The sequence below is a fragment of the Egretta garzetta genome, unplaced genomic scaffold (genome assembly GCF_000687185.1).
Source record: "Egretta garzetta isolate BGI_Z169 unplaced genomic scaffold, ASM68718v1 scaffold100, whole genome shotgun sequence".
NCBI classification, from domain to species: Eukaryota; Metazoa; Chordata; class Aves; order Pelecaniformes; family Ardeidae; genus Egretta; species Egretta garzetta.
In genome coordinates, this window is record NW_009258265.1 from 1012464 (window position 1) to 1040113 (window position 27650).

Consider the following 27650-nt stretch of genomic DNA (forward strand, 5'->3'; position numbering starts at 1 on the left):
CAGCAGAGAGTTTTGGGAATTAATGAGGATCTGGCAATTAGTCAATGGCAGTCTTAAATGATGCATAAATGTTTTCGCCAGTCCAGCTAGGAAAGCGGTGATGCTGCGCTTGTCTTCCAAAGATGGTGTGGTGAAATAAAATGTCCTCTGCTGGTACGTGGAAGTGGTTTTGGTGGCATGTTCTCAGCACTTGCGCCCAAACCGATGTGGCAGTTAGTATTTTCTTAATGGCAAGATGCTTCCCAGCACCCCCTGCCCTCTGGGAGCCCCGAGATGATGAAGACTGAGGTTGTGGAATGTCTTGAGAAGAGCTTTGCTCCGCTGTGGCCAGTGAGCGCTGGTGTTGGAAGGTCTGGAGGGGGGATGAGAAGGTTGGATGTAGGTAGATAAGTGGGTGCGTCTCTTCTCAAGGGTTTGTTAAACCTTTTTTAGGATGGGATATGCTACCCCAGGTGACAACCAAGGTGTGTATATTTTTGTCCACTCGGATACAGAGCAGTCTTTAGGATATCCTTTGTTTGGGGTGTTGTGGTCAAAGGTGTAGGTGTCGCACAGCCTCAGAGCTGTTTGCACCGCTGAAAAAACCCCAAGATTTGAGTCCAGGTCTCCACCATGTAAAGCAGGAGTTTAGTGGAACCCGTAGCTTTTAATCAGTCTTGTCTCTGCATTAGCCCCTGAGAGCATTTGGTACCTGTTAGGCTTTTGGCTTTCGGATTACTGTTCATTTTCACTCACTAACAACATATACATGCACGCACAAGTAAAACTAAGCTGTGGCTTATCAAGCACAAATCTTGATGTTTCCCAAATGGTGCATTTTTTTTTTAATTTAATTTTCTATATATAGCATCAGTGGCATAATGCAAACAAAAAATTTCCCTCATCGGATGCCCTGCTGGAACACTTAATTTGCATCAGTCGGACCCCTTACAGCTGGTTATCTCTGCCATGTCCCTGTGCTATCGCTTGTGCAACATGCCATCCTCTGGTGCTCTGACGGGGGCGCGGGGCCCGGGGCTCCCTCGTCCCCGCCGGCTGCAGCAGCCCCGCTGCCTCGTCCCCTCCCACCGCCAGCGGTTTTGCTTCTCCGGCATCTCCCCGTGCCAGCACATCCCGCCACGCTCGCGTGACAGACCCCAGCAAGGGGAATCAAACAAGCTGCTGCTGAGCTCATACAACTCAAAAGCCATCTCCACCCTAGGATAAATTTAAAGCACATTCATCATTTTCAAGTGGGAATAAAAATATAGCTCCTGTCTGCAGCAGTTTCTGTATCAGCTAAAAAACAAAGGAGGACATTCCAAATACCTAACATTTTTAAATACAAGTTGTTTTCTATCGGCGTATCTGATGTAACATTGAACCCCAGCCCCTTTATCGGCTCTGGTTTAATGGATCAGCTCCCTGGTCAGGACTGTGAAGGATTTCAAGGTGGTTGAGCTGTGGGCATTGCCAGTTCAGCGGCTCCCCCGGGAGTGTCCCAGTGCTGTGCTGGAGTCAGGGCCCAGGGATGGGTGGTGCTGGGGTGGAGGCACAGAGCATCCCAGTTGGGCGAGTACTCTGGTGCTGCTGGACTGGTCCGGAGGGAGGGAGGGACTGGGAGGGAGCAGGCGCCGGCGTGGTTTGGAGCTTCCAGAGGGATTCATTGCACAGCCTGGGAGCGGAGCTCATCACGAAGTGCCAAGCTCGACATAGCACGCTGGTCTGGTCCAAACCCATGCCTTTATACTCACAGGAAGATCCGCAGGGTGGTAGCACTTCTGTAACCTCTTCCCATGTAGATAAAGCATCCCACTGTTGTAATTTGATAAATTATTTTCAACAAGTTTGGTACAAAGTCTGGTGCAGCAGCATTCCCTGTATCCCAGAGGGTCTCCAGGCCAGACCAGCAGGTCTGCGGGGGGCGGGTCGGCCACCACCCGCACGTCCACAGCGGAGGGCGAGTGGCTGGAGAAACGACAGGCGTCGGCCGTTGCCGAATGATGTTTATGCTTTTTAAGTGTCTGAGGGCTTTTAAAACTTCAAAGAAACAAAACAGCCTGCACAGGAAGCAGATAACGTGGATGGTGGGAGTGGGATCATGCCAAGGGATAACACTGAGCAAACCCATAGGTTTTTTGCTTAAATCCTTCTGCAGCCCTGCTCGGGGAACTCCTCCTCTGCGCCTTCATGGGATTTCTTTTAAAATACGCCGTGAAGACATCTAGATTTTGTATGGTTGTTTTCGCTTGCAGCGTGCCGTAGGATCTCGGAACAAATTGAATGCAGCTTCGGTGATCCACAGCTCAAATTTTCCACAGCTTACTCCACAGCTCAAACACACGAGTTGAACGTCAAGTACGGTACGCGCATGGCAGTGGGAAGGTGCTTTCTGAGCTGCCCTCGCAGGTCCAGGTCTGAAATCGTGTCCCACGGATGTCGCTCCAGCCCTATCGCTTAGCCCTGACTGGAAGGAATTAGGCTCTAAAGTTCAAAGTTCGCAGCTAAAGGACACGGTGTGACTGACCTCCCCTGGCGGGGGAATCACCTGCGGTCTTTGTGGCCACCTTCTGGAAGTTTTTAATTAAGAAACCATTTCAGTGGTAGAGTGGGAAGATCCAGCAAGTGTCTCTTGCCAGCACAATGTGCTTCCATCGCTTTAAAAAATGATGTATACAGATTTATGTGTATCATCCCCCAATTACAGCTCTCATAGGCACCATATGAGTTGATCTCTCTGATAGCATCTGTGCGCTGGGTCCGTGCATCGTCGTTGCTCTTTTTAGGTGCACATTCCCTAGATAGCTTGTGCTAAATGGAAAGAACGGCAAATACCCTCTCCCTCCACCCCCAAATGTTCCTGAAAAAATTTTCAAGGCTGGTTTGGGCTTAGTTGTACATTTTATTATAATCTAATGCATAAAAAAATAGGAAAGGTAACAGGACCGGTGTCCATGGTGATAGGTGTCAGCGTTGCACCAGCGTACGTGGTCTGTTGGGGAGGTCTCTCTTGCACACCGTGTTGCCTTTACATTGCTCGCCACACCGCCCTTCCTTGTGAACAGGGAAAATGTTTTCATTGCCGTACCGGGGAATCCTATCAGCAATCTGGTTTCTTTTATATACTTTAGAAGAGTTGAAATAACTTTGCTTAGATTGATTTAACACTTCGAAGTGCTAAGATTATTTTTTTTTTTGGTGCTCATTGGATTGAACGGGTGAACAGGCATACCATATATCTGTACATTGAACAGACATACAGCACTGTGTCAGGGGGGTAGCTGCCTCAGAAAGCGTACCGTTGTGCCTGACTTCGGGCCTTTAATTACGGTGACTTTAAGCAAGAGATTTCACTTCTCCAGCTATGCTTTCCCTAGCTGTAAACTACCTTTTCCTGTGAAATTCTCAGAACTGGTTTGGTGGAAAATGCTACGAATGAGCCAGGTGCTTTTAACAACAAACCTGTGGGTAATACACCACCTTTTGCAATGAAAAGATGTGTAAGGAAGATGAAACAGCAACTTCCGAACTTCAGTTTTACTGTTAGCATTGGTGCTTATGTTCTTCCCCTCTGTTTTTTCTTTGTAGTACGCTTCGCGCCTTACAGACCTCCCGACATCTCTCTGAAACCACTGCTCTTCGAGGTGCCCAGCATCACCACCGAGTCGGTCTTCGTTGGCCGGGACTGGGTGTTCCATGAGATAGATGCGCAGCTGCAGAGTTCAAACGCCAGCGTCAACCGAGGCGTGGTGATCGTTGGGAACATTGGGTTTGGGAAAACCGCCATCATCTCCAGACTGGTTGCCCTCAGCTGCCATGGCACACGGATGAGACAGATTGCTTCTGATAGCCCGCACGCCTCTCCGAAACGTAAGTACAGCACCAATCTTTAACAGCCAGAGACCTTTTCTATCAACTTTTATACGGTTTTGGCTGAAAAGATCCCATCGCTCTTCAGGCCCAAGAAATCAGCTTAGCCTTTGTTGCCAAGCAAAGGAAGCACCCGTCAGCAATATTTATGCTGCTCCTGTTCCAAATCTACTTTTTGAATCATAGAATCACAGAATCATTTAGGTTGGAAAAGCCCTTTAAGCTCACCAAGCCCAACCGTTCCCCTAACCCTGCCATCCCACCACTAAACCCTGGCCCTAAGCACCTCGTCTGCCCGGCTTTTAAATCCCCCCAGGGATGGGTTTTCGACCACTTCCCTGAGCAGCCCCTTCCAGAGCCTGGCAGCCCTTTTGGGGAAGAAATTTTTCCCAATGTCCAACCTAAACCTGCCCTGGTGCAATTTCAGACCATTTCCCCTCATCCTATCGTCTGTTACCCGGGAGAAGAGACCGACCCCCACCTCACTACAGCCTCCTGTCAGGCAGTTGTAGAGGGTGATGAAGTCTCCCTTCAGCCTCCTCTTCTCCAGACTAAATAGATCGAAGAGACAAGATCGTCTGTCTCTTATTTCTCTGACTTACAGACATCACAGATTTTCTCTGATCGGGAAGATTCCGATTTTAATTGCCAATATTCTATAATTACAGATCCACGCTGGTGCATTCTCCTTCCCATACAGCTCGTTTATCTCAGTTTATCATGGTATAAATGTTTAGGGTGGGTCGCAAGCCCATGTAGGCTTGGCACGCAGGATTGCTCCTACCTCTTGTGGTCCCTTCCAATTCACATCACTCTGTGCTGACATGCTTGCAGGTGGGGACGACAGCATTTTAAAATCATTCAGCCCTCAGTAAGTGAATAAGACAGGACTAAAAATACCAGTTTAGATACCTAAAGGTATCTTTAAGGATCTAGGTCACTGTATCTCGGCTGAAACTGTAGTTAAATCTGTTTACTGGAATCCAGTACTCTGAGCCATGCTGAAATATCTGAAATGTCACTAAATAGTTGGCATGTTGAATGGTGTCACTTGTCAGAGCTAAATGAACAATGCATAGTGAAAGGCAGGGCTTGTTTTTATATTTTAACTGCAGCTCTGCAGTGCACCAACCATGTCTCCCCAGCCCGCTTAGAGGGATGGTGCAGATTAAAGAGCCTGCTGCACTTAACCCTTTCCAGACTAAAAGCTTGGATATTTCAACTGAGAAAGCGTCCCACATCTTTCATGCACAAAGGACTGAGAGCCTTGGTCACACCTACCACGCCGTAGTTTAGTTCGCACTCTGGTTTGTCCCTGAAGTTGAAAGCTGAAGGGTTCCTCAGTGTTAGTTATCGAAATGGAGACCTTCAGAATCAATCAACTAATTTGACTTTATTTCCTAGAGATCACAAGTCCTAGGCTCGCTACAGAGGATAATGATTATTCTGCAAATATCTTTGATTTTTTTTTTTTTTTTGCCCATGCTGAAAAGAAATCTGTTCTGTTTAGTAAAATCTATATTTAATAAGCACTACGGCTCAGTTGAGAGTAAGCACTCCTTAAGACAGCAGCTCCAAATATAACTAAATCTGAAGCCTTCATTGGAGGTCCAAATGTTGGAAAGCCTGCAAATCTGCCTGCAATTTTAAGCCTTTACTTCTAAGCCACAGTAGTAACCCTAGACCTCTGCCCCTTACACATGCATATGTACATCCAGGTACAAGAGGAAAGCTATAAAAGATGTGGGCAAATTTAACTGGCAGATACGCACCTCTATCCATGGGTCGAGCCAATATCTTTGTTTTTTTTTTTTTTTTTTGCCCATGCTGAAAAGAAATCTGTTCTGTTTAGTAAAATCTATATTTAATAATAAATGCTAATCAGCTGACCTGACTATAGCACAGCACTTGTGCTGTCAGCATTAGTAAACTGGCATAAATACAGCCTCATACTTTTTAATTCCCATCTCTGACAAACATTACAGGGGAAGGTGGTGTTGCGTGCTCAAAATCAAGAATGTGCTTCGTTGCTGATAGATTGAGGGTTTAATTACGTAGGCAGTAGTCGTCCTCCTTTGTTGTTTGCCATTAAATGGGTCATTGTTTGCATTATGATTTCAAGTCAAGCCCAAGGATGCATTGCAGCAAGCCTTACAAGAAGATCCTCTGCTAGTACAGGCTGCGCTTAAGAGGACTGTTGCTTTTAAAGCATCCCTAAAATAAAGAAATCAGTAATTAGACGTCATCAAGTCCTGCATGTCATGCACAAATACTCTGTATGAGTGGCTACAAGGGTAAACATGAGTGGTTTGAAAATGTTACCCCCAAAGGCCAGGTGAATGGACCGTAGCCAGCTACTGGTAAAGCCAATTTCTGTTTTGCCAGGCAAAAGAACCAGCTAAAATGCAATAGAAAGAAGTTAAACTTGATAGAATCATAGCATCACTTGACAAAGATGGTTCCAGTGTAATTCATTATTTGCTTGCAAGCCTTTTCCAGATCCTGCTGTTACTCCTGCTTCTCTCCCTCTGATCACGTTAAGGGGCTTCAGGTAGATAGATTAGCCATGGCTCTCCATTTATGTATGCTATAAAATAGGCACATAATTCAGAAAAATTGGCTGTCTCCACTGAAGAAGGACTTGGAACCAAATTAACCAGCGATTGCTCATAATGAAGGAAGATCTGGGGGCAGAGCTGCAGAGTGGGAGAGCGCTGCACTAAAATACACCAAACCTGGAGGTAGAGCGTACCTTCAGGAGTGCACAATTCACTCAGTTACTGTGTTTATTTTAAAGTCAATGAAATTACAGTGGAGAAGATGAATAAGATCAGCGCAATGCTTTATCTTAGCGGTCCTTCCCAAAAGTGCTGCTTCCAAAAGACATTGCCTGGGGAGCCTCTGGTCTGGCGGGACAGTGTCTCAGTCTCTTGCTGCCTGCAATCCTAACCAGGGTATTTGTGGAAAGTATTTTAACTGCCCTGCATGACCTGCTAGAAAACACCAGCTGCCTAGTCCATAGTAATAATGTCAGTCGTGCTTGTCCTGTGGCGATTCGTAACCTCTTCCCTTGGGACAGATGTGGATGCAAACCGAGAGCTGCCCTTAACCCAGCCGCCGTCTGCTCACTCGTCCATCACCAGCGGGAGCTGCCCGGGGACCCCCGAAATGCGCCGGCGCCAGGAGGAGGCCATGCGGAGACTCGCTTCACAGGTACGGAAACATTCGTCTCAGGATTTTTTTTTGGTCCTTGGGAAAATGTCAATTTTAATGGAACCTGTTGGAAGGTCTCCTGCCTTACATCACTCGGTGCGCTGGAAAATGTGTGCGTTCGGACGCTTACCGGGGGAGTCTAGAGGAAAACTTCTGGAGCGAGTTTTATTACCCTAGGAAAGTTATTTCTGTGAAATGAGATTCCCATTACATCAAACACACTCCCCTTCTACTCTGAGAGTTTATCTTTCCCAGCCATCGTACTTTATCCTTACAAATGTTACGATATGACGTAGTTACCGGAATAATTGTAATTTTTCTTGGAGAGTGAAAACAAAATAGCCGAGTGTTTGACGGGTGTTTCATTTTGAGAAGAGCAGGTACCACACGGCGGGGAAGGGCACAGACTCTGGGCGTTACTGCCGTGTGTGCACTTAGGCGTCCTTTGGAAAAGCCTACAAACCAGATCATAGCCTTTGAGCAATGCACAAATCAGTCGCTGTTATAGCAAGAGTGGATTGTCTAGAACGCTACCGCTTACTGTAGGTGAGGTTTACAGCCTGAATTTTACTGTATTACTGAGATTGAGCCCTACTCTGGTGGTGGTGGGAAGGTGCCATTATATTGCTTTGAAATCAGAGGCGCTTGCTCCTCCTACACCTTTTGAGAGGATGCGAGCAGTTAATGCTTTCCTGTTGCCTGCTCCCACTTCGGAGAGGAAAATATCAAGCAAAGTCTTTGTTCTAAATCATTGCCAGGGCGTGTTTTGCTTGGCTTTTTGTACCAGAAACTGTCTTGTCCTATCTGCTTTCTGCTGCACCCAGATGGCCAGGCAGAAAGCGTGTGGTATCTGTGTAAATAAATATTAAGGCTTGATATTCTCCTCTTCCACGTGGAGTTCTTGAAGGGAATGCAGTGGCCAGGTCTGCTTTTGTTCAGGACGCATTAGTCATCGTATTCCTTGCAAATCTTAAGCATTACAGACTACCAGAAAGGCCAGGAAAGTGTGCTATCTTGGCTTAAAAATACCTCATCTAGCTCAGCTTTCTTCCCCTGAGAGCTTGAGTAATCCTTCTGGATACGTAACTGGTAAATGGATATGGTTTTAGCCTCAGTTTCCTCCTGAAAAAGGTAAGGGATGTGACTCTTTCGAACAGTCTTGTCACATCCATTGCATAGATCATGCGCTGAAGCTTTTTTTGCATCTCTGATCACTGGAGAAAAGAGCAAGAAACAATATAGCCAAAAATAAAGTAAAAAGAGGTTGTTATACCTTGGCTGCAGACCCCCTTAGGGAAAGTGTTTTAAAGCCCTACTCATCCCTTAGGCAATTTTTTTTTTGCAAAACGAATTCTGCATTTTGCAGTCAGAACATAACAAATGAGCTGGGAAGACGTACTACCTCTCCTGCTAGCAGCGGGATCACAGATATTTAGTGCAATTGTTAATCTCCCAATAAATCTCAGCTACTGTAAATGTAGGCAGATTCCAGAAATAACTGTCACCAGCTTCCAAATGTTCAGCCTTCATGAACAGAGCAGTGCCAAGGCTGATGAGTTGACCTTAGAGTACTTGGAATTGCTGCTTCCACCCGAATCGCTGACGCAGCACGCGAAACTTCTGAAAAGCTTCGTACTGTTTAGCAAACAGTTCCTGGGATGAGTCAGAGCAGCGCCGGCACGGCTTGATTCAGCATTCCGAGACCTTGGGTCTATTCCCAGCTTTGCTGTTAGCCTTGTTGGGATCCTTGGAGACGAGCATCTCATCTGCCTGCCTCCCTTTCCCTGCCTATTAAAAGTGATCCGTGCAGATAATGGTCCTTTGGTACCTGATGTTGAAGGAATACTTAACTAGGTCTTGCTTGGTTTTCTCAATTTGGTTTTCCAGGTAGCGCTGCGGTGTGTGCCTGGATGAAGCCATGCACTGAAATAAAGCATGTGCCTAAATCCCGATTCTGAGCTTCATTTCCTACCGCAAAGGGAAATTTCTCTGAAAGTATAGGAGTTTCTTTTGTTTGATTGATTATATTTTTTTTCTTTTGAGCTCCATGTTCCTGCTGATGATTTTTGATCATAAACCACAATTCTGGTTTTATTGCACCAGAGCCTTTTCCAGAACTACTGTGCAGCATATTACAAACAGTAAGTTTGATGGATTATCAAGCCTCAGGAAGGGAAATAAAGGCAAATAAAATGGTTTAGGATGTTTGTCAGATTGATAGCTGGAAGTCGTGTGCCTTGTGCACTCTCAGTAACCTCCTGAGCAGTGCAGCTCAGCATCACCGCTGATGAATTCTTGCTGTCAACAGCAGATAAATTGATTTGCTTAGAAGGAGCCATGCCGTATGATGTCCTCCTGGATAAAACAAACACTGACGGTTCCACCACAGCTGTGGTTTTTGAAGTCTCTGAGTAACACTGGGAGAAAAAGGATTGCTGACCTGGCAACAGAATTGAAAATCCATTAAAATAATAGTGTGGAGCTCTTTGTTCTGTGTGCGATCGCCTCATTCAGCGACTCGATCACACGCATCTCACTGGCCTTTGAGAGATCAGGAGAATTTGTTGTTCATAAGAGGCTTTGAAGATGCTGAACTCTGAAACAGAGCAAATACACTGAATGTCTTGGTATGCAGTAGTAAAAATAGTTAGACAGTAGTTAAAATAATGTAGCTGCCTAATCTGAATGCCTCCAACTTCTTCTCCATCCACGTTCTCCAACTGTTCTCTCTGATCTTGGGGACAGTTTAGGAAAATCCTTGACGTAGGTAAACTAAAGGCTCTCCAAAGTCTAATCTGAAAAAGAAAACGAGAAAAAAATAAGTGGAATGTCCTTTGGTGCAGGAGAAAGGGAGAGAAGAGCAGCGCATTCCACTATCAGTAGCTGTGGAATAAAAAAAAGAATTGCTGATGGCCTACTTAAACCAGTTTTTGTTCAACTGGCTGAAGGAAAAAGAGCCCGAGGAAGTGAAGGAAAGACTGACCCGTAGGTTAGTGTGGTTGGAAAAGTATTTCTTGGACATGTGTGTTTTATAGTTACGTTAAGACTAGAGTCAGGATTGAAGTAGGGAAGAAAGTGTTGACAGTGATGGACAACACAATCGTCAGGAATGTTAAGAGATCTATGAAACGCGTGTGAGGAGCTCGATAAAGCCACGTGCACGCATTCCACCTCTGCTTGCACTGAGCAGGGCAGGGTGTTCTCAGCTTGTGCCGTGGTCATTGTGCTAGAGAAACGCAGATCATTATGAAAGTGGATTAATAATATACTAAAAGGCTTAAGTAACGGTTGGCGCAGGCTCCAGAATGCTAGTGGGAAGCACGCCGTCCCACTCCGTTCCTTCTGCAAATGTCACTTATCCCAAAACTCAGACGTTGTGTGTTGATGATGACAGAAATGAAAGGTGAACAGTTGCTTTTCCTCCTCTGGATTATTCAGGGTTGTACTTTTCTGTCTGTCTGTCGTGCAATAAGGTCTTGGGGGCAAGGGTTGCTTTTAGCTCTTGTTGTCAGAGATGAACAAACCATTAATTTTAGAAATACGTAACCGAAGGCTCCCTAGCAGTAGCTCTGCTCGTGTCGCTCCGGCTTCCTCGCCGTGCTGGAAAAGAGCATTATTTCACTGTGTTCTTGGGGAGCCGTTTGAAGTCATCCACAATTTCTAGTTCAGCGTTCATCAACAAACGAATGGAGAAGAAAAATGCTTAGAGATGAGGCAATTTAGAAAACCAGTATCAGGTGTGATTTTCATCCTACAAAGCACCAGGAAACAAGCTGGATCCAGCTGGTGTGGGAATTAACCTGAATTTATCCTCACGGGTGGGTCCTAGGAGGAGAAAAACATCAAAAATAGGGCAAAATCCCCTTCTTCCCAGACCCTGGTGGGCAGCTGTTGAGGTTTTTCATGTCTCAGTCTCTCTCTCTGGTTGGAAATTGAGTCTTTTGTCATGCAAGTACCGATCGTGGTAGGAAGGGTTGGATACTTCTCAGGGTTTGCAGTAGCTTCTCTTGAAAGGATGAGAGAAAACAAGGAGCTTAAAATTGAGATTGCTCTGTTCCTTTTGTCATTTCTCTTCCTAAGAGCCTGTCTCACCGAGATTTGTGGAGACAGAGTGATTCTGCCTTGAGAGACTGGCAGAGAAAATACTGGAAGTACAGTAACGCCTTTGGGTTACCTACCTGGAGCATCACCCCCGTCTGCTCTGACTGCCCTGTTCCAGCTCCGAGTGATCATTTTGGGTGTGTCAAGGGAGAATATTTTTACAAGGGAAAGATCAGATCATGCGGTCACACCAGGGTCCCGTTCAAGGTTGTGGTTGGCATTGCGTCGAGGGCTGTTAATTAGACAGGGAAAGAAACTTGAGGCATCAAGAGGTAAATACCTTGCCTTCCGTTTCCTCGCAAGGAATTACTAAGTAGATGGTGATGTTAATAGCTTCTTAGCAGAGATTTCTGTGAATCAATTTCCTAATTTTAAAGCTAACATTGATCCTCTTGCAGGAGCTGAGCTGGCACAAGCCCCTGTTTCCCTTTCACTCATGGGCTTCTCCTCTGAGGAGGAGCCAAGGCAGCGGCTGCTGATGGGCCTCCCACCACTTGTGGTGAGGGGCATGGGGACGCGCGTCAGACCCCAGCTCTCAGCAGTGGAGTTCAGAGCTGTCCTTGCTGGGGAAGTTTCTCTGCAGCTTTTCCTCCACCCCCTGTCTCAGTAGGGTTTGTACCATTGCTTGGAGCAGAGACACCTGCAGGGAAGGAGGACAAAAGAGGTTGCCTTGCCAGATCTGGCAAACTCTCAGTTGTCATGAATAAAACCACTCGCAGCGCAACAGCCGTCTTGACACTTGCAAATAAAACATAAGCATTTCTGGCAAAACTGCTGGGTTAGTCTTTTGTTTTAATATATATGCATGCATTATGGAAATAAGCTTGCAGGATTCCTGAATTTATTTCAAGTCTGCCCTCCAACAATATGCTGGCTGCCAGCTTTTCTGCAATGCCAACGGGTCAAGCCAGACTTGGCTCCTTCGCCGTGATAGATGCATACCGGCTTTCCTGGTGAGCTAGGGACATATAGCTGAGTACATAGCTTCATGTAACTGTTAAAGCCATCTACTGTTGTTCAGTGCTTGTAAACATATTGCCTGATAGCACGGAATGACTGTAAGGTGAAACTGGAAAAAAAAAAAAAAGTTGTGAATATGAACAGTAAGGTTTTTAAACCTAAGCTCCCATGAAAAGGCAGCACTCCACACCTCTTCCGCATTGCGCAGTGGTTTTTCTGTCTTTTTTTCTGTTTCATCTTTCATCCGTTAGAATCCTTCTCAACTTTACTTGCCCTGGCCGGGGGGGGTGAGTGACCGTCGCTGCATCACCACGTGGCTGTCCTTGCAAGTGCCACTCTTGTGGCTCCAAGTGATGCTGGACAATGTGTACCTTGGGCTTATGCGTCTCAGCTGGAACGTGACCTTGCTTGTCCAGACCTGGTCCTTCACCTCAGAGAGATGAAATGAGAGGCTTTCCCACCCACCCTAGCCTGTGCTGAAAACTACTGGCTCACAGATACGTGTCCTAGGTGACCTTTGCCTTTTAGCATGGGGCACCAGCGCCGTTCAGAGGTACGATAGCCCCAGGTGAGAGCAGCTTGGCTCAAAAGAAGCAGCCAGAACTGTGTCCCCTCTGGCTAGGGTCACTTTCCCTGTTTTCCCTGAAGGTTTTATCCTTTACTCGCAGAGGATTTTTAATGGATTGGCTACACAGTTTTAAATAACCCATTGAACAGCTATATTCTTTGGGTTTCTGGATGCGCGTGGTTGCTTGTGGTAGCAGCACTTAAACAAATGGACCTGAAAGCCAGCTCTGCCGTGCTAATGGGTCGTACCCTGCGTAGAGCAGCCGGTGGAGGAGCTGCACGCCCGTTGCATTAACGCACTCGGCTGACACTGAGCACGGCCGGTGGCTTCCGAGGCTCTTCCCCTACCATCCTCCAAGCTGTAAGCCAAAGCGTCGTTATCCTTGCCGCAGGCGTAGAAAAAGAAAGGGAGCACTCCTACCTTATGCAGAGGTGGAGGGATTCATTGCTTCTGGGCCTTGATGCCCGGCGACACTAATGAGTTTCAGAGGGCATTTACTGGCATACTCGGCTATGTGAAAGCAATGAACGCTCCCAATAAACTGGGTCACCGCATAGATGCAGAGTCATGTGCAATGGATAAAATGCAGCGGTGCTGATTTCCATTTACTTCATTACAACCAATGTTATGCCTGGCAAATGGTATTTTGGCAAGTAAAAGCATTACACTGAATTTATTTGAAGCTCTTTTGTATGGGTCAAAAAGAGATAAATCTTATTAGGTGCAGAAATAAGGTTAAAATACAACGTTGAAGCTCTTTAAGAGCACTGGAGGAGCCGGGGTGTTGCTGTGAGCTCAGGTGTACGCGAGTTCGGTCTTTCTAGGGGGGTTGGCAGAATGGCCTCCTTGCACAACACGCTTACAGAAGGAAGCCAAGACAAGTCACACCAGTGGCATGATGTCAAAGGAACACTTCTGAAATGGAAGATATTCTTTTTCACAAATAGTGCCAGAGAACTGCTTAAAATTGGCCTGTCCTATTAAGTAAAAATAACTTATTTCCCTTGAGCCATCTCCAGCCCCTCTCTCCTTTGATGTTCACACTGTCCTTCTGGTCTCTCTCCTATTCCTGTTATCTCCTGCCTCTGCTGACATACCACCTTCTCCCCTTCCTCCCTCTTTCCCCCTTCACAGTTCAGCCTCTTCTCTCCCTCTGTACTTCATAGGTGAGACAAAATCTCTTTTGTGCCTCATATTTTTTCCTGCTCTTTCTGCCCTCTCTAACCCCTTCCTCCTGCTGCTTTTATGCAGCTGCCCCCGTCCTCATCCGCCGGTGTTTTCTGTTATCCTTGGAATAGCTGTTTTGCTTTTATCACACATGCGTCTTCCTTTTTCTTCCAGCAGCTGTTTTCAGAGGGCCTGACCTGGATGAGGAAATCATCCTTTTTTTCTGAGTTCATGGTATTCTTCCATAGCTGCTCAGCTGAGCCAAAATCCCTTTCAGGTTGGGCAAATACAAATGCCAGTGTAGTACCAGCCAGATGAAATAGGTAGCTTGGCCTTGGAGATCTGAGGTGCAGTTTGCATGGCCATGATTTAGAAAAGCGTTTTGGTGTGGGGAGGAGAACAGCAGGAAAGACGGACAGCATCTGCATGTCAGTGTGGGACGCTGTTGCCAAGTCCTGCATCCAAGAAAGGGGCGGTGAAGGAGTGAACCCAAATGGAAGGACAGCAGAAAGGGTGGTAGGAAGGTGAAGGTTATGTGAGGTTGGATGAAGGGAGAAATAGAAGTGGTTGTGGCAGAAAGAAGATGGTAGGATGGCTGGTGTTGGAAAGGTTGGGAGAAGAGGTTCCCCAAGACTTACTGGATTTAACTCCTAAAGAGAATATGAACAGCATCTTTCATAATTCTGCTTTAGCTGTTAAGAAGATGAAGTTTGTGTCATTTCTGGGTAAATGAGAGTTTTGGTGGTCCTTGACCCCACTTCGGGAGAGAATGGGATCATGTTGAACGTTGGCCATGGTCTGTTAGAGATCGTGCTCTGCCTTCACCGCGTCTGGTGTTTCTCAAGCCTTAGAAGACATAATTAATGTTTAAAAAAAACATTGGCTACCAAAAAGCTCATGATAAATGTACTTCTTTGGTGCGTAGCCAGCTAGACTCTCCAAGTCATTTTAAGAGAGGAGGTAATCACTGGAAGTAAAATATGCAGCATACAAGTGTGAATTATTTGGAAGCTTCCTTTCAAGCAAGAAGGGAAATTATACAAGTTTGTAACTTTTGGCATTTGATATTTAATTTAAACAACATCATGCCTTGGATTCTCAGTGTGGAGTCACTCGAGTTGTCAAAACTGCATTCTCAGCCCTTACAAAAGTGACATAAACAGATATTTTGAACAGTTCTCTTGATCTAGGTGTTACTTGTCCCATCCTTCATTGTAATCAACTTCTCTTGCGTTAGGATTGCTTATAGGCGTTGTAGACTTAATGTTTGCAGTCCAGTGATTTAAATTTAATCAAACTTTAGAGCAAGGAATTTTTCAGCTTTCAACTTTGTAGACATCATTTAGCAAACCTGATACCTGAAACAAAGGTTTAAGAGTTTGGGAAGTCCAATTTAGTGTTTATGGTGTTCTGTGCTGTGTGATGACAAAGTTCAAATTGAAACTATGATTAGAAGAATTATGCCTTAAATTGTATCAGACAAAAATAAATGTTTACTGGTGACAACATCCAGGCATGCCCATACTTTGGGAAAAGCATGCTGTTCCCCGGTGATTTCATGTATTGTAAGAGTTTCTAGATAAAATTAAATGTTTAATTCAAGGATTCTGTTTATGATGAGAGATGGTTGGAACTTTTTCAAGCAGTTTTTTTTAAAGTAAACTAGTTAGATTTATGGAAAATGAAGCTTTTATTGAGCGCATACCTTCTTCAGTGAAAAGTTTCTTTCCAGGCTATACAAGTTCTTATTTTTATTTCTTGGATGTACTTCTTGCCTTGTCCAGCCAAGCAAAAGGAGAAGAGAGTAATAGCACCCCAGAATTACAACTCGTGTACGGAGTGGTCATTTCAGATGTAGAGCAAGGTCTGGACATGGTCTCCTGTATCTTAGAGAATCCTGAGCAGTGGAGATGGTAATCCATCTCTCTTGCTGGATACTTGAGCAATTAATAAAGTGTATAAAGGAAAATAATTGGCAAGAGACCTTCCCCCAGGTATTAAAGGCATTCACCTAATATGGGGGAGAAGACAGGGTTTGAATCCATTGGGCACGAGCCCCATCCACACCAAGCCATTGGTTGTCCTGAAGTCTCTTCTCTTCAGTTTTTCACGTTAACCTCAGTCTCATTCCCAAGAGTGGAACAGGGAAATGCTTTGAAACCTTGAAAAGTTTTCCAGGATGAGAAAGCCGTTTCCCATCCAACTCTGGTTGTGTAAGCGAGGAGCCTGATTTCTAGCACCAGGCTCAGTGAGCAGCACTGGCTTTTGGCAGTCTCTCCTTGATTTAGGTTGTGTAAGCGAGGAGCCTGATTTCTAGCACTCAGCGCGCAGCACTGGCTTTTGGCAGTCTCTCCTTGATTTGAAGATAGAGAAAATGTCACGGAGAATAAATAACATCAAGCTGAAATTTTGGCGCAGTTAGATTTCTGAGAGCACTGTAATGCCTTTCCTTGGGTTGCCTTTCCAAAATCCTCATTGCTTACTGCTTTAGCTTCAGATCCACCTATTAAGCACTGCGTTTATCCTGCTGTTTAAGGCTTAGTCGATACACCAGTAAATCCAGCACAAGGATTGAGAATGTACATGAAGAGGCTTAAATACTGAGTTGTAGCTCTGTGTATGCCCCAATATCTAGCAGTAACCCTTCCCTTCATGGGTACCAGGTATGTCCCCTTTTCCATGACATAGCTCTTTAGATTCCTGGAAGAAGTTAATTGGCCTTTAGTAAAAAGGAAACTTTATTTTTGTGTCTGCACACCTATTGTGTTAGGAAATAAGAGCTCGGCGTACAGCGATTTGGTTTCTGTTACGGGGAACCTGATACCAAGGGACGGCCACTTAAGAACTTTATATTGTGGAATCCACAAGTTACAATCCCCAAATAAATAGGATTGTTGAAAAGAAATCACTACCTTTATTATTACTTTACCCAGTGCTGTTCTCAAAGGGAATACATTGTATTTTAAGTGGCTGGTAGGAAAAATTCTGTTAGGAATTTGGAGGTATCCATTAAAGCTTAAGCACATGTATTAGGGCTTGATGCTTGAAATAACAGCCTAGCTTTATCAGCACTGTATGCATCACACTGCATTTTGATTGTGAAAGGAAATTATTGCATTATACCCCATCAGTAATGTCATATATTTCTATTTAAAATGAAAAGCCGGCGCTGAGCCAGCAATGTGAGGACCCCACAGCCTTCATTTCTGGGTGCCATCCTTCTCAGGGGCAGAGCTTTGAGGCTGGATACGCTGCCCCGTCCACCTTGGAGCCTGCTGTGAACCGAGGGCTGGTTATTGCAGGTGGAAAGCCAGAAAGCCTTAATCACGGCCAACCACCATGGGCCACGTTGCAGCCGAGCTCACGAGGCATCCCGAGAGGCCACAGAAGTCTTTTGTGCGCGGTGTCCTCACTTAGGTTGTCCTTTCCAAGTTCAGAAATGTGGTTTCTTTTGCAATATTTGTATTCTGTGCTACAGTGCTCCACGGCAGTGGTGGGTTTGGTACAAAACCGATCCCACCTGCCTTGCTGGGATATTTTTGGGTAGTATCAGTGACATTTGAAAAGAAAACCCAGTGAATGGGAGCTGGAGAAAAGCTTTTTGGCCTGGCAGAGGCTCACCCCAAATGGCCAGGTGGTGCCACAAGGAGGCTGGTGCCAGCCAGGGAGCAGGAGGAGCTGGTGGATGGAGCAGTTCTGGAGCAGAGCGGGTGGATGGAGAGGTTCTGGAGCAGAATGGATGGATGGAGCGGTTCTGGAGCAGAGCAGGTGGATGGAGCGGTTCTGGAGCAGCCTGCTGAGTGCTTTAGCAGCAGAGATTTTTGTGGGGGCCTTTTTTAATGTTGCAAAAGAAAGTAGTAAAGTTGGCAGATTGAACTGAGAAGATATCACTGGGTTTCTGCTTATTTTAGTAAGTGGGCAGAATTTAGTGGGTTCTAGCAGTTGGAAGAGCTGGGAAAATCAGGTGACCTGGGAAAAGAGGAAGGTTTAATTTTTATTTTTTTTTTAATTGGATTGATTTTCTGAATGAAGAGCAGGATCACAGTGGATGAGCGATGTATAGTGAGCCTGACGTTCCCCCCCGATCACGGGAATCTGTCGTTTGCAGATGCTACCTTGCTGTAAGGTACTCAGCTCGTGCTCTCTGCCTGCTTCTACAGAGCTTGACATGTGAAGACAGCAAATAAAAACCAAGTTCAAGAAAACAATCACGAGTTATTACCAACGCCAAGTCCTTAAAAGGAGCTTGGAGCACAATCCTATTGCTCCCTGCTCGGCACGGTGCTCCTGATCTGTCGGTTACTGTCACTGCCCATCTCCCTGAGCAACTACAGCTTAATTTCATTTATTCCTCAAGTGGCAGGTCCAGTCATTTTTCAGGATCAGTGCCTGTTTTTACCAACTGATTCGTCTGGATTCTTGTCACGGGCAGTTAGCGCTTGGTACTCTTAAAGCCTTCGCCCGCCAGAATACATCAAACTCCCCAAACACAACCCGCTGCTTTTAACAACTTGCCTGACTCACGTCTGAAGGAGATGCATTTTGTTGTTGTTGTTGTTCTTTTTCTCTTTACTAGGTCGTCGCTTATCACTACTGCCAAGCCGATAATGCCTATACCTGCCTGGTGCCAGAGTTTGTGCACAACGTGGCCGCCCTGCTCTGCCGCTCGCCGCAGTTCGTCGCCTACAGGGAGCAGCTCCTGCGAGAGCCCCACCTGCAGAGCATGCTCAGCCTGAGGTCCTGCGTGCAAGACCCCATGGCCTCCTTCCGTAGGGGCGTCCTGGAGCCCTTGGAAAATCTGCACAAAGGTATGGCCATGACACTCCCTATGCTTACCTGAGCTCCCGCGCACCTTTCTTTAGTAGTATTTTTAAAATGCTGCTTAGTCGCATCTGGGCTTTTAAAAGAAGCGATAGATGAATAGTTCTGCGTCGCATCTCAAGGGCTGCAGGGAGGAGGTGGGATCTGGAGAAGCTGAGAATACGCCGTCGTGCTTGTTTGGAAGCGAGGGGTTAACCACCCCTTTCCCACTGATGCGCCTTTCAGGGCTGGAGGTGAAACACTAACCACAGTGTGCCTCCAGCTTTCTCTTCTCTTGCTTTCCTCCACATCCCAAGCCTGGCCTGAAGGTGAAAACAAGCAACAACTCACAGCCCTGCTTGTGGCAATGTGTTCTGATTTACTTTCCCTGCCATCATTTACTGGACTTCTGAGAATTTGAAGTGTTCACCAGAAGAGCTGGTACCATGGAAGTCTATGGATAACCCGTGTAAAGCTTCTAGGGGAACTGGTACCAAGCCTTATCCTCATTACAGGTTTCAGAGCTTCTTCTAATGCAGCATTGGGTTTGCCTCCTTTTTCTTTCCTCTGCAAGATAGAACTAATTCATTGTGACAATTGCTAAATTTAAGATCTTTGCTCGTTGCCATGAAAACTGTCAGTGTGTTGCAGAGTTCAGAACTGTTGTCCCGCAAAACCATGTTTATTAAAATGGTGTGCTGCAAGTTGGCTGCAAAAATAGTTCAGATCATTTCCAGTTACCACCCTGCATGTGACTGTGTAGGAGCCAACGTGAAATAGATGCATCTCCTCCCAAATTCAAAGGCCCGTTGTTCAAATCAGCTCTTCAAACCACAGGGTCCAAACTCTGAGCATCTGGGTCCAACACGCGTGGTTCCACCAGGCACAAAGCGCACGTAGAGCCAGCACAGCTCGACAGCAGTCGATTTTCCTGGCATGGAGAAATGTCACTGTAGGAGTAGCATGGCTACTCTTTCCTACCAACACTGTTGGCAAAAAAAAAGATACATTTAGGATACCGCTGCTTTAGAGGAAAATAATGTGTGGTTATTACAGGAACTCCTTGGGAGGTATTCCAGCTATTGAATTCAGAACATTTTGGAGGATGCTTATTTTTCTTGCCAAACAGGTTGACCCCCATCTGGTCCTAAATTCTGGGGGATTGAAAAATATTATATAAAAGCTTTTTTTTTTTTTTCTCCCCTTTTGGGCTGTGCACTGAACACAGCTCCAATGGAGCCAATGTTGAGGACTCCCGTCTTTCAATCTTGCTGATGGAGAGTGCTGGCAAGCTAATTTGCACCAAGTGTTTTGTAACAAAATGAACAGTGTCTGGAAATTGCTTTTAAAATATATAACATTTAAGACTCTGTAAATATATCAGCAGGTCTTTTATAAGGTGGTGTTGAAGCTTTAATGCTACTGGGACAAAATTACTGCAGAGCCATTAATGGTGAATGTCACTGAGAAAGTTAGATTCATGTTTCTCAAATACATTTTTTTTTTTAATCTCAAGGAATCTAAATAATATATAGGAGAACAAAGTTCTGATTCTTCCCCTACTCCCTGCTTTCTCCTTTCCCCCTCAGGCTTTATGAGAAACATGAGATGTGGGTATAAAACTCAGGCACTATGTTCACTCCAAGGTTTCAGAGAGTCATAAAGTGTATTTTTTAGTGTACCCAATAATCTTACTGAGAAGTTAACAGAAAAAGGATCTATTTTAGTGCAAAATATGTGTTTTTCATATGGATATTAACATTATCTTAGGAAATAAATGCAACTTGGTAACATAAGGTAACATAAGGCAAGGACAAGATGGAATTTCAGTGCTCAGCAGTACTAAATGCAAGGTGTTTACGAATTCCTGTTCTCCCTGGAACACCACCGAGACTGCTCATGTCAGCGATGAATATTTTGTGCTGGGTTTCTAGAGAAAATTTCCTCATGCAAGGCAAAAGGAAAAGCTAACTTGCTGTTGGGAATACTGAGCTTTTTGATAGCAGGATTTATCCGTAGTACCTTGCAAAGGAGAGCAAATGTTGTACAGACCAGAATCTATAGTACATGTTAATAGCATCTGCAGGCAGTAGACTCTCGTTTCCCACGTGTTTTTGAGTTTATTAGGCAAGATTACTTTTGAGAAGATACCACCTGAGCTTAAGATGCAAATCTAAAAGAGTCCGTATCATTAGTTCTAAAGCTATACTGAGCTCTTGGCGTCTGATGTAGAAACACTGACTTAGAATCATAGAATCATAGAATTGTTTAGGTTGGAAAAGACCTTTAAGATCATCAAGTCCAACCGTTAAACTAACCCTGCCATCCCACCACTAAACCATGTCCCTAACTTCATTCTCGACACCAGTTTGGTTACTGTACTCCCCAGCAGCAAAGATACCCTGATTAAAAAGCCCATGGTTTCCTTTTTGTAGGATCTTTTTTATTCCTCCTGACTCATTTATAAACAAGGTTTGGCTACAGACTTGTGATCAAACTTCTTTACCAGACTGGAAGTTCAGAGTTGTTCTGAACAGTCTCTGCCAAACAGTGGTTGTAACCTCCAAAATGTTGAACGACCAGCCCCGCGCATGCAGGCTGGTGCTTTGCTCTGCTCAGATTATTGTTTTAACTTGGCAATCAGGTTCGCTTCTGTTCCAAAACACTTGCCCAGACCTCAGTTGATCAAGAAGCCAGTGCCCAAAGTGCCAATCAGAAGGACTGAGAGGTGTAGGGGAGGCAGATTTCTTGGTGAACCTTCATTTAGCAGTTGCAAAAATGAAGACAGGCTGAGAGTTGGAACACCAAAGCTATAGAGAACCGCTAATAATGTGTTTATTAAAACTTAGCAGAAAGATACTGGTTCACATCAAATAACAGGAGACTTTGTGGAAGAAGTCATTTTTAAGAGGAGGACTGGGATATCACAGATGTGTATGTCATAACTAAAATATGTATTTTATAAGAAGTGAAGTGGCCTACGTGTGGGCCTACCTCTGTGCAATTAATGTATCATACAAAAGATGCTGCTGCTGTGACTTTTTTCTCCTTTAGCAATATCTGATGATGCTTTAAAACACGGTAGTGACTTTGCAGTACATTATAGCCGTGTGTCTAGCCTTTCAAATAAATGCTTTTTCTCTTTCTATCAGAGAGGAAGATCCCTGATGAAGATTTCATTATATTAATTGATGGTTTAAACGAGGCTGAATTTCACAAGCCGGATTATGGAGACACTATAGTATCATTCCTGAGCAAAATGATTGGAAAATTCCCTTCCTGGCTGAAGCTGGTAGTGACGGTCAGGACAAGCCTACAGGTATGCTGAGACCAAGAATCGTGATGAACTGTGTCATTGTCACGATGGGCTTTGATAAAGAAAATCTTAGTGGATATCTGGATTTGCTTAAGACCCTTTATTTCAGGTTATCCATTTGGCTTTTTTGTACTTGGAATGACATTCACGTCCCCAAACTCACTCTACAGCCTTGCGAGGATCTAATCCAGCATCACTCATGTCTATAAATGTTCATCAGCAAATAGCTTAGTTCATTAGAGTGAGACGGCTCATGTGCCAACGGGCTACTTTCTCACCGAGAGTACTAGGAGGGTAGGGCCTGATGTCTGTCAGCCTGTGCTGTTCAAGAACATCCGCTCCTCCATGTGGAAGGGCGAAGGAATGCACATCCTCATATCTCTTCTGCGTGACCCGCAGCTTGAGAGGGTGATTGCTTCAGTCTGGAGAAGGCAAAGTTGGGCCAAGACATTATTCAGCTCAGTGAAGAATATCTTGAGCCAGTGCTGAAGCTCTAAGCTGAATGTTGTTTGGGTTATTCTTAAATATTTTTATTTTAGTTTGAGCTGGGCAGGTTTTTAATGTCAGCCTGTCCTTAGCTACTCCTCACCACTCTCTTGGCATAAGGATTAAGCTGACCTTAGTTTGTTGGCTCAACTGCTCGTCTGAACGGAGCAAGCTGGGAAGCAAACACAATGACCCAGTTAGGGCAGATCGGCTCTTTCAACTGGTTCACGGTAGAGCTGGTTGATTTGCAGCATCACTTGTGGGAACATTCACGCTGAGCGTCAGAGCCAGCAGCCCAAAGCAGACAGACGTCAGAGGGACAAGGCGCACGTTTGGGAGCCAGCTCAGAGCCACTCTTCAGCTGGACCAGCTGGTCCGGGCAGAAAAGCATGCCTGCAGCTCTGAGTTTCTCATTTTTTTCCTTATTAGCCATTTTTTCATTAGCACGGGGCTGCACAGTTCATTTTTATAGAGCTCCATTAAGCAGTTTTACTGAGATTTGCTAATATTTACTGAGATCCACAGGTTGATGTGCTGTGGTCCTCCTGGCAGGGAGCTGAGTGCTGGTTCCAGCTCCATCAAGGCAGCCAGCTGCTGCACACTGCCTTTGTAGCTGCTCCCCAAGACACCAGGAGAGCACAGGCTATCTGCTGGTTTGTGCCACAGTTCTTCTTTTGCTCAGTAATGGAGCAGATTAAACATCGCTTGGAAGAAATCTTTTCGTAATTGTAGGTAAATTGCATCCCTATGACTTGAATTCCTCATTTAATTAGCGCTTTTGCAGCCCGACGGTTTTCACTGCGAGCTTTAGTTTTGCACTGTGCTCACCCTGTTTATGTTCTTGGAGAACTGATGGCTTTTCTTGCAACTGCCTCTTCTGACTCCGTTGCATCATTTCTCCCTGCTTTGCAGTGAATGAGAGCCCATGATGCAAGAATTCCTTTGGAAAGGCCTTTGATCTTTGGTTTATGTCGCATAAGCAGCATCACTGAGCTCAGCAGATGAGAGGATCCCTGGCCACACTACCCTGCAGCAGATAGATGGATTTATTTTGCACTGGGAAATACTCGCTGTTACCTGGCACGGTGTTCCCATTCGTTTCCCTGTGCTTCCCTCCTGGGGAAGTACTTAGCTCGGCTTCAGCAAAGTTTCTTGTGGCCTCAGATCTGTCATCTGGTTGTCCATTCCCTCTGACATGGCAGCAGAAGGGGTGGCGCCGGTATAGGGATGGGGTAGGAGTAACAAGGGCACTGCCCTGGGTGCATTTTCCAGCCCTTTCCATGGATGCGGTACTGGGATCGGTGTCCTTCATTTTTATGTTACTCACGTTTCACGTGCAACCTGCTTGATTATAGATGAGAGCGTGAGGTCCTGAGGGCACAAACTGCCATCTTGTGTGCCTGCCCTGATGGATGAGGTCTTAAAGGAGTTTCAAAGGTGCTATCGTAATATGAATTAAGCTTAATAAATGATAAACACTGCCAGCATGAGTAACACCCTTTTTTTTTCTTTCTTTGTAGGAAATAATTAAGCTGTTGCCCTTCCACAGAATATTTTTGGATAGACTGGAAGAGAATGAAGCCATAGACCAGGACCTGCAGGCATATATCCTTCATCGGATACACAGCAGCTCAGAGATCCAGAACAACATCTCGCTTAATGGCAAAATGGACAACACCACGTTCGGCAAACTCAGTTCTCACCTCAAGACCTTGAGCCAAGGGTCCTATTTGTACCTAAAACTCACTTTTGATCTCATAGAAAAAGGATACCTAGTACTAAAAAGCTCCAGCTACAAAGTAGTCCCAGTGTCTCTGTCAGAAGTTTACCTGTTGCAGTGCAATATGAAGTTCCCAACGCAGTCTTCCTTTGATCGGGTTATGCCTCTCTTGAATGTGGCAGTGGCATCTCTGCATCCATTAACAGACGAACATATTTTTCAGGCCATTAATGCAGGTAACATTGAGGGCACTTTGGAGTGGGATGACTTTCAGCAGAGGATGGAGAACCTTTCTATGTTTCTTATCAAACGTAGAGATATGACGCGAATGTTTGTTCATCCCTCTTTCCGAGAATGGCTTATTTGGAGAGAAGAAGGTGAAAAGACCAAGTTTCTTTGTGATCCTAGGTAAGCAAACGCTCCAAGAAATCAGAGTTTACAAATGTGTTCATCTCATACTATTGCCTGAGTCATTTCATTTTACAAGGTCGGATACAGATGCATTTCACGTGACTTTGGTTTGTCTGCGCTGTAGATCTCTACATCTGTACTGGTTACCTTAGATCTTTATGTTATTGTTCATGGAAAGAAATAAGCACTCAGCTGACCTGCCGGACCTAATAGTCATCTTCAGAATGAGATCAGCTGTTCCTCAGAAGGCCCCAAGCTCCCATGCAGGCATCACCAGGGATGTCTGCATCTTGGCAGATTACTCCTGCCAACTCAGACCGGGGAAGGGGCATCACCCTCCCTTTCCCCAAAGGTACCAAACCCATGTGAAGTAGAGGATAAGGAGATGAAGGATGAGCAGTGTGGATGCGTCTTTTGCAGTTGGCTCCTTTTTGAAGTTGTGTTCCTTGTAGTCCTACTGAATGTCTTTTCAAAAGTAAAATAAGGAGCAGAATCAGGCTCTAGCAATTTTGGACTGTAAATGCATCCATAATCTCTGTCCTGATAGCAGCTGAGTTCCTGGCTTAGCTCACAGGGAACAGAATTTAATCATGCTTAGATTTATATTCTCTAAACCCAGTGATCACTATTAACAACGTTATCTTTGTTTCGACTGAAGAGTGGAAACAGGCACTCTCGACTGTAATTCTAGTAGTTTATCCCCACAAGCTTCGCTCCATTTGGCCTGCCCATTTCTTAAAATATGATTATAAAAATCAGGGAATCGCTTGGATTCGAGGCTGTGTCAGTGCATCTCCCAGACCCAATGGTCAGTCTGAAGAAAATACGATGGTATCTGCTGGAACCGAGTAGCCACCTGGCTGATTAAAGCAGCTGTGGCTGTTAGCGGTGTCAGAGTAATTTACCACTTTAAATTCTGTGGTAAACAGGCTGCGGTAGAAAAATACTATATAGCTCCTCCCAACGGGCATCTGCTCTGCTTTAGTAGGTTCTGCACAATAGTCCTATCGAGAGAACCCTGTGTAAAGCATCTCACAGCAGCAGGTGCCTTTCTATCAATCAGTGTTAGCTATTTAATACCCTTCCTTGGAGTCATTAAGTGCTTGTCACCGCGTAATGCTTTTCCACCCTGTTTGCAATGCCTGTGCAGCGCTTACTCCTATGGAGCTGAGAGCTTCCTCCCTCCCAGTCACTCCCACCCGGCGTTACTGGTTTTGTCTGGCCCCTGTGGTTTTGGCTGACCTGGCCGTCAGAGAGTTTGTCGTCAGGCGGGCGAGGGGACAGCAGCCAGCATGCCTGGCAATTATCACTAATCACACAGCACTTACCATAACGAACCATAGCGAGGGCAACTCGGAAAAATCACTACTTTACTCCGTCACCAGGAAAAGAAATTTAAGATGCAGGATGCTTAGCTGGTGGGTAAGACACCTGCATGTGTGGGTAAGACACCCGCGTGTGTTGGGTGCTGCAAGTGGTAGCAACGCGTGCGGCTAGGTGATGGCAGGGGCTTTGGTCCTCTGGGTCCAGAAATTCTCCTCTTCATCTCACAGCGATGGGCAGGGGCATTCTCAGGATACCAATCCCGAATGAAACTCAAATGTGCTGCATTTTAGGGGGTTTTGCACTGAAACGGGGTGTGCAACCGCCTGTGATTTTAGCACGAAGACACAAATCAGCCTGTGTTTGCTCAACAAGTCACCAGCGATGTGACAGGTTTCTGCTCAGGGTTTGGGTTTGGTGCTGCCTTTCAAGAACACCATGAACACATTGTGTTGCCCTCCAGACCACTCAGGAGACTTTCAGGCATCGCTTTCCATCCCGTATGTGCCATCTCACGTGATAAATGAATGGTGACTTTAAAGCGTACGAGGAGCGCTCCAGCTCTTTGCAGGTAGGGAATCCCTGCAGAGCTACCCCGACCCAGCTCCTTGCCACTGGCAAAGAAGTTGAAATGCATTTAACGGGCTCCCACTGCCTTGCGTGTGAGTCCATACGTACTGGAGGGCTAATAAATATCTCTAATGCATAATGTGCACTAATTGCATTATACTCTGCTGGTAGATAATGAAACAGGATACATTTCAGTGATTAATAGACTGGATCCCCTGAGATTAAGCTAGTGTGCTCCTCAAAATCCTCCTGTCCAGCTCTCGGGAAAGAGCTAATATTGAGATGCTGAGCTCAGAGCATGGTAAACCCTTAGCAACGATTAAGATAAGTAATGATTTTTCATTTTATTTCTTCTAAAAGAAGCGCAGCTTGCCACTGACGGAGCTCATAGGAGTAGCCTATGAAAATTTGCCTGCGTCTGGTTTGTTCACCACCAGTTTGATGTCCTTCTGCTCGCTTGGGAATTGAGAAGACGTGGCAACTGTGTGGACCGCTCCCCAAGTTCATCAGCCGGTGTTGCAGGAATGGGCCGTTCACGCGAAGCTTGTTGACCTTGCCATGTTGATCCGTAAAGAGTCAGGTTGCTGAGGCTGATTTTTTTTCCCCAGGAGAAGAGCTTTGAAGTGAAATGTGATTTTGTGAAGCTGCTTTTAATTGACTTACCCTGCCACAGTGTCCAGGTGCGAGGACATTACGAAGGAAATTGGGATAATGGGCCTCATGTCCGCGGCACTGCAGCTGCGGTAATCTTCCCTGTTTCATTAATGAGAATGAGTTCCCATGTTCTCGGAAGCACAGAAAAGAGGGGAGAGGAAGAACACAGCATCCAGAAATTACCACATTTTTCTACGCTTTTAAGATAAACAGCAGATCTCCATCCTCCAGATTTGTGTGTTAGCCTGTTGAGATGCTAACCCTCTTCTTTGAACACTCCCTGGGTGTTTGCTGTCCAAAGCAAAGGCTAATTGGCATCGAAGGGGAACGCTATCGCTGCAGGCTCTCCCGCAGGGGAACCCCCCCGGCATCCACCGCTGCCTAATAACAGGGCACCGAAAAAAGTGTTTGTCAGAGCGTTTAACCAGCATTGCAGTAATGACTTCCCCAGCCCGTCAGCGCAGCGCTATTAACCAAGCATCTTAGTTGACAAATAACATAAAACATTTTAG

General features: G+C 45.4%; 1 protein-coding gene across 1 annotated transcript in view; it reads left to right on the top strand.

Annotated features, from left to right (window-relative positions):
* Positions 1–27650, top strand: part of TANC2 (tetratricopeptide repeat, ankyrin repeat and coiled-coil containing 2) — a 221631-nt gene that overhangs the window by 151721 nt on the left and 42260 nt on the right. The window contains 5 exon segments of the mRNA XM_035903288.1: positions 3568–3849; positions 6929–7062; positions 18435–18666; positions 21811–21977; positions 23981–24588. Coding sequence (XP_035759181.1) covers positions 3568–3849; positions 6929–7062; positions 18435–18666; positions 21811–21977; positions 23981–24588 — 1423 coding nt within the window.